Source organism: Cupressus sempervirens, chromosome 5, assembly GCF_028749045.1.
Source record: "Cupressus sempervirens isolate cs-2001-9-10 chromosome 5, ASM2874904v1, whole genome shotgun sequence".
NCBI lineage: Eukaryota > Viridiplantae > Streptophyta > Pinopsida > Cupressales > Cupressaceae > Cupressus > Cupressus sempervirens.
In genome coordinates this window covers 84,007,373-84,022,427 of record NC_143122.1, presented here as the reverse complement: position 1 = coordinate 84,022,427, position 15,055 = coordinate 84,007,373, and the positions used below count along the sequence as shown (strand labels likewise).

General features: G+C 36.5%; 1 protein-coding gene across 2 annotated transcripts in view; it reads right to left on the bottom strand.

Annotated features, from left to right (window-relative positions):
- The window catches only part of LOC149554667 (protein HLB1-like), a 183,854-nt gene that overhangs the window by 73,069 nt on the left and 95,730 nt on the right, over positions 1–15,055 (bottom strand). For both annotated transcript variants that reach the window (XM_089828727.1, XM_089828728.1), the window contains exon 11: positions 13,128–13,163. In XM_089828727.1, the coding sequence (XP_089684853.1) occupies positions 13,128–13,163 (36 nt within the window). The remainder of the gene's footprint in view (positions 1–13,127; positions 13,164–15,055) is intronic.

Below are 15,055 nucleotides of genomic sequence, written 5' to 3'. Positions count from 1 at the left end.
ATTGTACATTTGAATTTCATTATCAATAAAATGATCTTTTGTTGTGTGTGGCTGGGTTTTTTCCTTCATTCTTGAAGGGTTTTCCCAAGAAAATTTTTTGTCTTTTGTATCTGTTTTGGCTTTCCTTATTGTTGTTTATCATTGATTTCTAGGCTCAAAATCAAACATGGTATCAGAGCAAGGTCTGATAACATCAACAAGGAAATTCTTTTGTATTTTGGATGCTGTGAGAATTTTATTCAAGTCTCTTTTGACATAACTTGTTCTATGTTTGGAATTTGTCAAAGAAAGATTTCTCAAATTTTTATTGTGTATGCATGTGTGATTTTTCTTATGTGTTCTGGGCATTTATTTGTTTTGATGAGACAGCTCTGATATATGTTTTGGCTCCATCTGTGTGTATAATATTTCATTCTTACAAGTTATATTTCAGAGGTTTTGTCCGTTCACTAAGTATGTCGCTTAATGCAGTGTTGTGATTGCCAAGTGCATTGGTAGTTGTTTTTGGCAGCCTCAAGTGGTCAAATTTTCAGAAGTTTGTATGAACTCAGTATGTTCTTTCTGGTCTTCATATGCCTTCCTGGAAGGGCATCAACTTTATATGGCTTATCTTCATGTCTTCATGCAACCTCAACCTTTGTCCGGTTTGGGTTAGGAATTTATGTTTCATTGTTTTCTAATTCTTTATAGCCGGAGCACCAATGTTACAGGGCTTGCATTGTAGATTTGATGATCGATCTATCTAGTTATATTTTTTCCTTAGCATCTAATGCTTTCGCTTCTCGTCACGATGGTTGGGCTTCTTTGTGTTATGAACTTTAGGCTATCAAAATTATGGTATTGTGTTTTTATTCCTATATAGCAAGAAAAAATTGTATCCTACTTGTCGTCGTCGGTTATGATTTTGTATTTCCTCTTGATGGTCCGATGTTTTTCTTATAATCTTTTTAGGATTGTTGTTTTATCCTAATTTTGGACTCGTAGCATTTGAACATTCTTTGTGTCTGTCTATGAGTGAGCTATATTATGTACAAGCACGAGCCGAGAGCATCATGTAATCTATTCGTGAGAAGCTTCCACCACAAAAAAAATTTGGCTCAAGATCATTACGAATGTTTGGTTTTTAGGAACGGGAATCTAGAGTTCACTTTTTTTCTTTGATTTTCATGTATCTATCCATCTGTGTTAGAATGTCTTCAATCTTCAGATCTCATTGTTCTTCTCACTTCTATCCATGTCAAAGGGGTTACATAAAGTAAATGTAAGGAGAGGTGTAGGGAATCTATCATCCGGAAGCTCTAGTCTGCTTGACATAATGGAGGGGTATATTGATGTTGATCAATCATGTCTACCTTAGTCCCTTTGCAAGTATTGTTTTTTTTTGCGCTTCTACGCAACTGTACATCAAATTTAAAGATTTTGAATGAGAAAGGATTTTGTCCTGGGTCATGCATGCACATAGTGAGGGATCAACACAATTGACAAATTCTTCTTCAATGAAGGAAACTTCGTTGTTAAGCATGCTCAAGCTAGAGTAGTACTGGGATGGGTGACCTCCTGCAAAGTCCCAGTGCTTCACCTCTGTGAGCATCACCTAGATCGAATGAGTGTTGAGTGTTTCATTTATTCTCAATAAGTTTGACTAAAAAATACACAGTTAAATCCTGATAGCAATATCACAAGATTCTTCTTCATTAGCCATCGAGCTCGAATGGTGAAGGACGTGGTTTATCTTGTCAATGTTAGGTGGTGCCTACACTGCAATCAGAGGAGGCAGCCTGGTCAATTTGTCAAGTCGATTAGTCAACATTGAGCGGTGTCTTCACTTCTTGTGTTGTATAATACCTTGAACTTGGCAGCAAATTGCCCCTGTAAGGTTTTTTTTGATTTCAAAAGGATTTCAGAAGAATGGATAATGATATAATGACTACCATAATTGTTGAATGGATGTTTTGTTTTTTTTATCTAGCCTCAACACAATACAAGTATTTCAGTATTTCATTGCTATGAATCATGAATTTTGTTAAACTAGAAACAATGTATGATTTTAGCATCGACCTCTATATTTCTCTATATGATAGGAAGTCATGAAGACTATGAAAATGGACATGTGCATGCTGATATTCAAAGGGAGACTGGTCAGTTTCAGAGGGAGTTGTTTAATCCTTTCCAATCTTGTTAAAATCTGCTATCTCATTCTGATGATTATTGTTGTTTGTGGTGAGAGGGAGTGTTTACAGAATCCATGTCATTTTTATACAGATTGATAATATTTTGGGGTTGTAGATTTTGCGACTTGTGTTGGAAAAGAGTTTCAATCATGATTTTATAAGTTATTATTCATGTGAAAACCAACAATAAGATTGTAAGAATTAGTTATGACAACTCTTTCACTCTGAGAGTGATCATCATGTGGAGATCAAAGAACAAAGTCGATTCATCGAATGCAAGTTTGGTCATAAGAAAAAGAATGTAGTAGATGAGTTGTCACGTCGAAGAAGCCAATATTATTCTTCCCTTTACTTGATGCTGGAGAAGCTTGTCTGTTAAAATTATCAAACACGAAATGTAGGAGATGTTGCACTCAGATGAAAAAAGATAAACAAAGCAACGGAACGCTAATATATAAAATCTTCTACGTCAAATAACTCAAGCTACATCACCAGCTGTGCAAACCCATCAAAGTGCGAATGATACAATACTATTGATAATTTTCAATCTAAATCGAAAACATCTAGGTACAAATTCTATGCATGAACCACTTCCAGTTTTTGGCAAGAATTTGGAAGATATTGAAGATGAAAAGATATCATATGATTCAATCCTCAAGTCCAAAATCGGAAAAAATCTCCACCTAAGAAGACCCGCCAAGATTAATGCAACATAAGATATATAATCTTATATGGTAACAAAATACAGATGAATGACATCAAAGCAATAAGCAATCATCTAAATTAGAAGAATGTCTAATTGAGGATGAAAATAATGATGAGCACGACCTTGCCATAATGTTGATTCTTCATCCATTCATCGCTCAATATCTACAAGTATTGAAATATAAAGATGACAATGAAAAAATATATCCTCGGTGAAAGACAAGGCCCAACACCAAAAGGAAGAAGATATTGTTGTTTGCGACACTTAGGAATGACGAAGGTTGAGCAATGATTGAAATGATATACTGTCACAATTAAAAGGATATTTGAAGACTGTAAAAGATTGCAATATAATGAAATGAAATGAAAGATTTTTAATGACGTCCACAAGACCAACGTGATGCAAAGCATCATACAAAACCAAAAAATCAATAGGATCCATGCTGATCCCTTAAAAATTCATTTAATAATTCCATTATTATACATCTCAAGAGGCAAAACAAAACACTTTCCAACACAAGTCTACCAATACTTCACCATTTGCATAGTCTGATTTCTATTCCATAGAATATCATTCCTAACTTTCTTTTTCTGATATTTTCTTGCCAAACCCTTTGGAGGAATTATTTAAAATTAGTCCTTCTAAAATATATCCAAATATGAGCCCAATCCAAGAACCCAGTTACAAGTTATGATATCTTTATCAAGACCCAATTTTGCTGTCAAAAATCAGAAGTAAAACCCAAAACCCTGCCTCGGGCATCTGATATCTTTCTCAAAACAAATCCAAATGAAACCAAATCAAATTCTAATTCATCCTTTGTGATTCTAGTTTCATTATCTATAAGTCATTTATTTTTCCCATTCATAAATCATTTTATAAGCACAAATCACTGCCTGCAACTCCAATAGAGATCTTTAAAACCCAGTTTCCACTCAAATGTATATAACTTTCACAAATATGCACAAAAATGACTCAAACCAAAAGGGAATGAAATTTAGTTCACATATCTTTACATTGAATCTTATTACAAGTCCTCATTCTCCAAAATGTGTCTATACCAAATGTTTCATTCAGACTGCGGTCAAGCAGTCTCAAATCGGCAAATAAAAACTTTTGCCAAATCTGCCATAACTTATTCATTTCTTAACATAATCACTCCAGCCATAACCAAACGAAATATTATTCATCCTAGTTTAAATAAATTACACTTTTTACAACATTTCCAGGCTGTACAGGTCCGTACAAGACCTGGAAACCACATAAAAATAATTAACACCAATCAAAACTACAAGTTATGCAGATACCAATTGTTTCAAAATGATCTTCCTCTTCGCATTCATTCAAATCTAATTTGGAACAACCAATACAATGCTTTTATAGTGGTTGTTGTGGTTTACAACTTCCCAACCACCTTTTGAACCTATAATCCTTCCCCTTACAACATTATGCACTTTTTTTTAACAACATTATGCACTTTATGCATTTTTGAATTACAACTTTTTATGGAATTGTGACATCTTCACAATTTTAACTCCAAACTTAAAATTATTTGAATGGACACTTGAATCACCCCAAAATGGACTTACTAGACATTTTACATCAATTTTAACCTATATTAGACATTCTTTCATATTTTGATCTTCTTGACAAAACTAGGACCTTAACATGACAATATTAACAATGTCATACAAATGGCTTCACATAGCCTTACATATCAACTAAAATATCTCACAAATGAATCAAATATATTTTCATATCTGATCTAATGACACTTAACCTCATGTAGCTTAGGTGCTCCTACACCACAACAATCTAAGGGAACACAAGACAAACCATTAATTGGTCTACTGAAGTTTCTCTAGTCTGTCACTTCTGTTGTGGATCAGCATAAATAAGATGGCCCCATAGTGAAGTCTTGAACCTTCAAAAAGTTCTTTTATGTTGTTCACTTATAAAGTGTCCTTATATTGGCTATGTATATCCTCGTATACAGTGCATTCTTTCACATGATGTTACTGTGAATCTCCAAGTTCAGAATGGATATAGATGCACACAATAATATTGTTAATTATTGAGGGTCCCTGAATAAAGGTCGACGGATGAACATAGGGAAATCAAAAGTATTATACGAAACAACTATTAATTGTCGTTAGGGATGATGTTTACAATTTTAATATAAAAGGTTTTCATTACAATAGATAAGATAAGATAATATATTAATGTCCACAAGAAACCAACAAAGTTTATGGGACTGAGCATACAAACAGAAGAGTCGGCCAAAACAGAAGCACCAACCCGTGATTGAGAAGAAACAAAAGCAAGAAACAAAATAAGAGAGAAAACAAGGTAAAGACTAAGGGTTTTTCCTTGTCATAAAGAAATCAGTAATAGAGGGGTAAACCCATGAACAATCCATAGTCTTAGAATGTCGTGTAGAACCACTATAGGATTGTCATTGCCTGGAGAGACTGGTGCAGTGTCTAACTGACCTGGAATGAGAAATACTAGAAGGCCTTTTCAAACCCTGTGGAGGAGACAAGGGAGAGAAAAAGGCAATAATAAGCTGGTTTGAAGTACACCTCTGAGGTATAAAAGACTGCAGGATAATCTCCTGAAGGTGGGTGGGCACCTGAAGATAAAGTGCAAGATACTGCTGATCAATATAGTTGAAGAACATCAAAAGAGAAGAACAGTCTCTGAAAAGACAGTAAAATCCCCCTTTGATCTCATAGTAGAGAGGACATCAAAAAATGAAGTGAATCTCAATCTCAACCTTTGCTAAAGTACACAACTGACATATCCAATCAACCCGATCCATATGGTGATCGGTCCAAGCCCTAAGCCGATGAGAACCAACTTTGAAAGAGCCTAAAGCAAACCGTAAGGCATGACTCCAATGTCGATAGAGATAAGCAAGGCAAACAATAATACCATCTTGGATCTCAAGAAAATGCTCAGCATAGAAGGCCATCTTAGGCCGCAGACCTCCCAAGGGATTACTCCAGGTAGTGGTAATGTATTGTCTATAAATATCCTGTCTAACATGCTCATTGAACTCTTGACATGAGGGGAGAAGATGAGCAAGAGCATCAAGTGAAAAATGGTAAGGAGGAAGATGATCTATCTCAATACCAATCGAACCCAACAAAGAGGTGGTCTGGGCGTACCTACAGCAAGACCTAGAAGTGTCGGATTTCATAATCTCAACAGAAGAACAGTACGCTAGATGAGAGTATCTATGTCGGTCAACACACAACTCCATAAAACCACAAAGCTGATGAAGAAACCAAATCATGTCAAAAATGGTGGCAAGTTTGAGAGGATAAGCTCCAAACTCAGCTAAGACAATCCACATCTTATGATACGCCGTAACATCAACGTTTGAACCCGCTCAATAGACGCCCAATCAGAAGCAATAAGAGAAGGCCCCCAAATAATCGAACCATACAAGAACTGTCGGACGAACCAAGGAGTCCAAAAGGGACAACTTGGACAAAATATCCTAGAAATGATGCCTAAAGCATTGTCTTTCCAGCAAAGCTAGGGAACCCATGCCCTTGCTAACTCTGGACTGAATGGACTGAATAGCTTGTCTCAAGCTGAAGCACGGCCCCGAGAACTTGACATCAAGATACATATAAGAGGGGGTAATCTCAACCTCCTAACCCTGAAAGAAGAAATGAAGATGAGAGGTCTTTAAACGGTTAAAGACCATAACCCGAGTCTTAGACAAATTGACCACAAGTTGCCACTGATCACAAAAAGAAGCCATACCATCTAGGAGTCTCTGCAAGCTATCGGGAGAAGAGGCCACGAGAATCACACCATCAACAAAAAAGAGAATGGAGATCAAAACCTGATGCAAATAGCAGCCATCACCCGGTTAAGAGGAGTTCACAAGGAAATCCTCCAACTCATCAATATATAAACCAAACAGAGTAGGAGAACCAAGACAGCCATGTTTCACCCCAATGGTGCTCTGAATTGAAATAGAAAAGCCTTCCGAAGTCCTGAGCCTACTGGTTACCCTCTCATAAAGCCTCATAATAGTAGTCTGCAACATATCTAAGATCCCCATCTCACAAAGTCTCTAAAATAAGGCCAACCTAGGAACAAAATCGAAAGCCTTACGGAAGTCCACAAAACAACAATAGACCTTCTAAGAGCGGTGCCTAGCCTCCTCAATGATAGCCCATAGCATGAATACATGATCCATAGTCTGATAGTTTGCCCAAAAACCATCCCGCCTTTTAGCTCTACAGCCTCTTCCATCAAGCTCAGTAGATAACATGGTGTTCAGAGCAATGGCATAAAGTTTGGCAAAAGTATGTCCGATCATAATAGTACTATAGTTTCCTAGATCGAAAGATGGCCTAGACTTGTGAATAGGGTAAACCACATGTCTAGACTAGGACTCAGGAAACCCAATGCAAGCAACTCTATTAAAGAGTGTAAGAAAGTAAGATCCAAGAGCCGAAGCACCAAGCTTGAAAAGTTTTGCCTAAAAACCATCTTCATCCGCTACTCTGCTGCATCTCAAAGATCTGATGGCCTCAATAATATTGGAGTAGGTGAACAAATGGCAATAAGGAGGTGGAGTGGAGTGAAGAGGTGGCTACCTAGGAATGTCGTAAACTGTAATGATATGGGAGGTCAGAGAGTGGTATCAAGAGTGGAGGACAGGGGGAGCACCGAGGGAAAAAGGTACGCCAAAAGATCTAGGGATTTTGAATAAGCGTGGACCAAAGGCTTCTGGACTGAAAAGAGGCAAAAGAAAGTTTCTTGTGGTAAAGAAAACAGAGGTAAAAAAGGCGCAAACAAGTGAAGTCAGGAGATTGAGTCTCAAAGGTGGTGCGAACAAAGCGATGGAAAGCTTTACAATCAGTATCAAACCATTTATTCATAGGACAATTATTCCGACCCTTAGCTTTGCGAGAGGGAGGGGAACGGTGAGGAATAGAAAGAAGAGTAGAATCCCAGATGGCAGAGGCAAGTGAATCAAACATATTAGAGGCCACAAGCGACTCACTAAAACTAGTAGGTGTCAAAAATCTCCTAGGGTGGAAAGTAAAGAGCTCACCATTGCTCTTGGGGTAATGAAAGCTAGTAGTAAAGGAGACTGTATCAGTCGAGCAGTGAGAAGACTGGAAAGAGTGTGAAGGTTGGGGTGAAACGCAAGCAGAGATGCTAAGAAGAGCATGATCAGCCAAGGGGAGACGCAAAATGGTGAAACAGCGAATGGAAGAAATGAAGGAGAGGAAATAACATAGTCAACAACACTTACACCACCATAGTGCGGCCAACAGGTAAAGAGGTCCGATCCAGGAAGGAAGGATAAACTATTCAAAATCAACAACCTAGAAGACTCACAGAGCTGGAGGAGGTGACGGCCATAACCTGAGAGCGGTCCAAGAACATCCTTTGAGGTGCACTGAAGTCACATACTAATCGGGTCTAACTTAGAAGTGCAGTTCAAATCAGAACCACTATTATGCAAAGGATTTTGAAGATCCCTAGTTCGAGCGTTGAAGTCTCCAAGAATAATAATATTACCAAAAGCCACAAACTGTGAAATGCTCTCCTGAAAGTCACAGAAAGGATCTCCATTCTCTGGGTCATGAATGGCATAAGGAGAGGAGGTCAGTGGAAAATAACAAACAGCAATAAAAATATCTCTATCAATATTTCCGCCGACCAATCCGAACCTACATAAATCTATCAAAGACATCAAAGTGAACAACTGAAAATATCATCACATATAAAGCAAGCCACACCCCCAGACCCATGGACCCCACCAAAAGCCCGAACCTCATCTCTGCAAACTGACAGCCATTGATAACCAAGGTATCCTGGAAGAGGGTGCATGGGGCTCTCGTGAGTCTCAGTAACGGCCAAAATATTTGAGGACCCCACCACATCATGAAAAAGACCGGGTAATGACCATAAAGAGCCATTACCATTCCAGCAGTTGACAAGAAGAGAAGGGGACTTCCTCTGGTCAGAATTCTGTTGAAACTGTCATGTTGATTTGGAGGTTGTCCTCTCTACCCAACCAGTAGGAGGAGAATCGCAAACCACAACTCTAAAATTCCTAATAACAACCCATTTCCAAGCACGCCTAGCATCTGCCACAATTTCTCAAGCATGTTTGAGTTTTGTAACCTGTGCCTTAGTAAGATCTTCATCCAAATAAATTTTAGAGGGGAGAGAAAACAACTTTCTTTTTGCTCTATGGGCATGAAGCCTGCCTATCTGAAAAAGAGAAGAATCTGATGAAAAGGGTGTCTCCCATACCAAACCAACATCTATCCAAGGTAATATCGGAGATACCAAGTTGATCAGAGAGAAAGGAATGGCCAACAGTAGCAGGGTCGTAAGTGGGTGTAAGACCACGAATTCACAAGTTTAGCTCACATGCACACCGCACTCGCGCATCATCAATCTTACCTTGGACAATCTTGTCTATACTCCGCCTAGGGGTTGTAGTATTATCTATAGTAGTGCAAATAGAAGCCCATGATTTCACCTTCTGTTTAGTTTCCGCAATCAAAGAAGAGTGTATTGTTGCCATTTCGGTTTGTTGTTCTTTGATTTTCTCTAGCCCATCCAGTTGTTCAATAACAGCCCCTAAGTTGGAATTTAACCCTGTTGTTCCAGAGATGAAAGTATCTAAAAAACGTTGGATATTCAAGGTGTTCAATTCTATGGACTATTTGAGAATTGCAATTTCCACTGTCAACTCAGCAACCTATTCTCTCAGCAAGGTGTTATCAGTCTCCAACTTAAAAACACGATCACATAATCGCTAATATGTGAGGGTTTGATTTTGGGAATCACCTGTAGTCATTGTTTCAAACCAGAGTTTGGAGCCTTAAAAACCCTAAGTTGGACGAACAAAGAGTCAGCAATTTGTACAGAAAAAATCTAAATCAAATCAGTCCAGTTTGTACAGCAAAAATTCAAACCCAAACAATGAAGCAAATTCGATGTGAGGCAATGGAGGGCAAAAACATCATGCTAACGTCTGGAATGAAACAAAACAAGAGAGAGAAAACTCACTGAGAAACACGGAGAGCACCCTGCAGTTCGAACAAGAAGATAAGCACGCAAGGGACTGGATGGAAACAAAGTAAAGCTCTCGGAAGGAAAGTATCTAAGCACGGGAAAAGCCGGAGCCCGTAAGCAAGGAAATATTGAGATGGAGTGCAAATGCAACGAGGGCCGAAAGGAATGCGTTGCAGAAAGAACACAAGAATGAACACACAAATGAACAATAAGAAAATTAGAAGTTAATTACAGATTAACTATAAACAAAGAGGTGTGATTAATCTTGAAACTAATAAATGCCTCTCTTACCAAGGGACATGACTCCTTTTTGAGATGATGAGATATAAATAAGAGATATTCTCATTTGTCAAAGAAATAAAAGACATATTGGAAAAATGCATTTGAAGAAGAAATATTTTATTTTCACTTGAAAGGTGGAATAAGGAATGAAAAGATGATTTTTTAATGTAAATTTATTTCTTATATTTTAATGATAAATAAAAAGTATTTTGCTTTTTTATTATTTGAAAGGCATGGAGATTTAAATTGCAGTTGATTTGTCCTTTATAATCATCTTTAAATTCTATAAACAATTTAAATGTCAGATAAGTGGACACAGTCATTTAGCATCTTAAATGTGATCATCATAGATATAGTGAAATATCAAATTGTTTCCATATCTGTGTCTGGTTTGTCTACCTACCATAGTAGCTAAAGTTTAATATGGACTAATCTAAAATTGCATATATATTTGATCTGTTGCATCTTGATTATTAAGTTATTAATAGTACAAGTGCATAGAACTTTATTAAGTTGTACGTGAAAATCCTCATTGTAGTTGACTTTGTTGCCTAAACAAGCAAAGCCATGTTGGAATATATAGTCCACCAATATAACTGAGAGGGGGGGTGTGAATCAGTTATCCAGCTATTAAAACAATTATCATCCTTATTAAACCTTAACCATATGAGCAATATAATCAGCAACCATAACAAGATACTCATACACAATAACACCAGATATGTTAACTAAGGAAACTCTTGATCAAAGGGAAAACCCTAGTGGGGATGGTACCCACAAGATGATGTACTAATATAAATATTCCTTGTTAGAGGATGGACCATATTAAGAGTCAATCAAAACATTCAACACATATAAATCCCTGTTGGGAGATTCCAACCCTGTTGGGAGTTGTAGAAGGCAAATGGACCCATTGTCCAAATGATCTATGTATTATTTATTGCAGAATATAGAATTGAATTGTACTTTGTTTCCTCTTCCTCTATCCTGTCAACAAAACTTTTGCTCCTTCTGATATGGATACCAGATCACCAACTTCGCATCTAATAATCCTTTGGATCACTTACTCGCATTTACCAAATACTCTGCTCCTTGTTCGCACACTTCGCACTTGATTCACATCCACAACACACTTTACAATCAAGGAAATAACTTTCCTTTATAACAAATCCTCAAAACAATTCCTTGAGTCAACCTTGAGGCTTTACCAATTAATTATATTAGGACCACAATAAGATAATTAATTATTTCGCAATTTCATAACATTGTCGGCTCATAGTCTATACAACTTCTCACACATGCGACTCCAGGACTTGTGCACTCGCTAACATCATCATCAGACTGTCCTCTATCTCTGTGTAATTTTGCATACCCTAATTATATCTTTGTTAGGAGATACAATCCAATCATTAGAAATTGCTTTCCAGGTACTCTGTCTCTGCACTGCTCTATGTAAATCACGTATAACCTCCGTATATGTTCGACTTATGTTACACACACTTAAACCTCGTCATCAGCACACAGTGTGGAACATGTCCTTTACTGAGCATCACATGAACATCAGAACTTTGCCTCTACAACCATGATCTTTGTCTTCTACTCTGCCAGTCTTCACAAAAACCATACTATGTTGTCATCAATAACAAACACAGTCATGAATGCAACATGTCAATACTGTCACATACTCTCCAATGCTTAGGATACTCCCCAAAAGGAATACCATCAACATTAATGCTAACAAGGCACTGGTCTTTTGAATCATTGAAGTATTATTATTGGGTTTATATTTAAGTCATAAAATCTATATCTTCCTTCTTACAAGCATCAAACCAATTGTTAAGAACCATATACAAAACATTCAATTATTTCAAGCAAGCATTCAACTTTATTTTGATCACATTTAAGAATTTTGCCAGCCGACGAACTCACAAGGCTGAAATTTGCGATAGAAGAGTCTTGAACCAAGCAATCAATGTTTGAGGTGAAGGTTTACCCGCCTAGGTGTAGCGAAGCCTAAAGTGCAAGGGGATCAAGGTGATTCTCGTTCGTTGGCCAAAACTGATTGTGGAATCTTGTTGGAGAATTGGCAAGCTCTTGGATTTCCAATCTGTGGTGTTTGGAAACCAACATAGTGATCATTTAAAAGGCAAAAAATAATCAAACTCCTAGCTTATGTTGGTCGCCAGCTGTGAGGGAATAACAAATAATTTAAATTGTATTTTAACTAAATACTAGCATCCTCTATCAGCCACTTTGGAAATGAAACTGTAAGGAAGGTAAGGGAATAGGTCTTTTCCGCTATTGGGAATATTTTGTATCAGATGTTCGTACAAAATATCTATACATTAGACTGAGGTAATGAATGTTGTGACTATAAAGATGCCATATCTCAAAAGTTCAACAGAAGAATGTAATTAATGCTATGTCTTAGAGAATGTCTGGATTTGAATCATATAAAAAACATTAAAATTTAATCAATATGGTGAATTATCTTGCGCTACCTTGCTCAACTAATTTGAAAGTCACCCAAAATATGTTACTATCAAGACCTTGTTTGATGGAATGTCTAGGTGATATAATGGAAGAAGTTGCAAGTTCATACAAAATATTCTAACACGGATCTTAACTTAATCAAAATCTATTTATGGACTCGACAATGTAATTTTTCTAGTTTTTAAGCATCTACACTTTTTCGAATAAATCTTCCATCTCCAAGTAACCATCACCCATTATTTTGAAGAACTGCATACAAATACACATTCTTCCTAGTAACTATGTTCTTACAAATATTTTGCAAATGATGCAGAAATTGAAAGCAGCGCACGATAATTTTGTGTCCATAAAACAAGAAACATTTTACATGTGAAATCATTCAGGTATAGGATATAGCAAGCACTAACCATAGAACGTACAAGGCGCAACGCACTCCTATAAACCTGTTGTGGCAAGTAACATTGGTTCTGATGAGCAAATCTTCAAAGAGAAATAACAAATTTAAAGCTATTCCAAAGAAACTGTGAATGCATATATCATACAATTTTTATTTCTAATTTTAAAAAGCTAGAGAACACTTGACTAAGCTATAACTTATGGGCGTATTTCTATAAATCTCAAACATTAGAACATCATTTTTCAATAACTCGTGTAATTTTAATTGAGAAAAGATCATACAACTTGGCCTACAGACTTCTACTGTTTGATTGTAAGTCTACAGATTATTCTTAATGTTAATAGATAGATTTTTAATTGGAGCCTACCAAAAAATCAGCTTATCCTACCATATGCTCCCCTATGTAACTGCCCTTTTAAAATCGAATGGATTAAACCATAGTTTGCAAACTCTCTGAGTACTCTCAGAGTTGCCGAGTACTCTCAAGGTTTTTTGCTGGGTGAGTACTCTCAAGTTTAACTCTCGTGTATTTATAGATGTTAAAAAAACATAGGTTAACACATTGATGCAGGGAAAACATTGGATTAGATGCATTTTTCACATCATTTTAGTGCTATAAAACTATACATTTTCTCTATTGAAATGTCAATTACTAATTTAATACATTTTATAATTGTATTCTACAAAAAAAATATGTTTCTTTAAGAGATTTCAAATTTTAGTACTTTCTGAGTTGCCAAGTTTTCCCTGAGTTTTTGTTAAGTATATGCCGAGTTCTTTCCGAGTTGAAAATTTTGGGCTTGCCGAGTACTCTCCGAGTCTGAGTCTGCAAACTATGGATTGAACACCCTCCATGATCAACAGCTATAATTGTTAATGATAATATATATGTGGCTTGATCTCACCAAGCTGCTTAAATTCATTCTGCCCAAAATGATTATGTCAAGCATTCTGTGAATCTGGCCTCGAAAAGGCATCCTATCAATATAAATTATTATAAAGTGATCCAGATTTCAAGAAAACATGGATGCAATTTTGGAATCTACAAAAGGTCCATGTCAATAATGGACTTGTGGAGTATTTTTCCAATATATTCAGTTTTGCAGACTGCTAATGTCAGCACTGTATTACCAAACCTTTCCCCTACTCCATTGGAAATACTGTTTTGGCACACAGAATTTGCAAGCTTCTTTATCAAGCATAAGAACTCCATTTTTCAAGCAACTTTTTCATCTACAACAATATTTTCAGAGCTTCACAATGGTGCAATTACAATTTCTCCGTAGGTAATCAATTTGTTCACATTTTCAGACCTTCCAACACTCCATAATTCATCATGCTCAAGTCAACAATCGCACAGTTGGAACATGACAACTCTACAGGCATCAGGAGCTAAAATAATAATTAGTTGGGGGCATCTATTGATTGAGATCTTTTAAGAGATTATGCACTTGTTTCTACTAGATTGGTTTGTTACTTAATTGTAAGTCTAGATTTCTTTTAATTTTGGGAATATCAAATATGCAGGGTACCCAAGATGATACTGCCTATGGCAGACCTGTCAAAGCCATTTTCCTCTACATAGTTGTCAAATTAACACTAAATGAAATCCATTCACACACAATACAAAGCTATCATTGCTAATGGTAATATATCTACAACCTAATATTAAACTTATTTTGCAATAAATTTAATCTGTTCTGTCAGTATGTGGTGACTGGTCATGCTGCTGGGCTGAAAGATGCCAAGTGGGACTCTCTGATGCAAGGGCTCAAATTGGTTTGCTACTTTTTTTTTACCAGCATTTCAGGAGGTTGACTAAATATTTTGATTTTTCACCTTTCTGTTATTTTGTGCTTATGATAATTTTTTAATTGCTATTGGATTTTCTCAATATATTACAATGTGAAATTCAATAAACTTCTAATTCTTAAAATG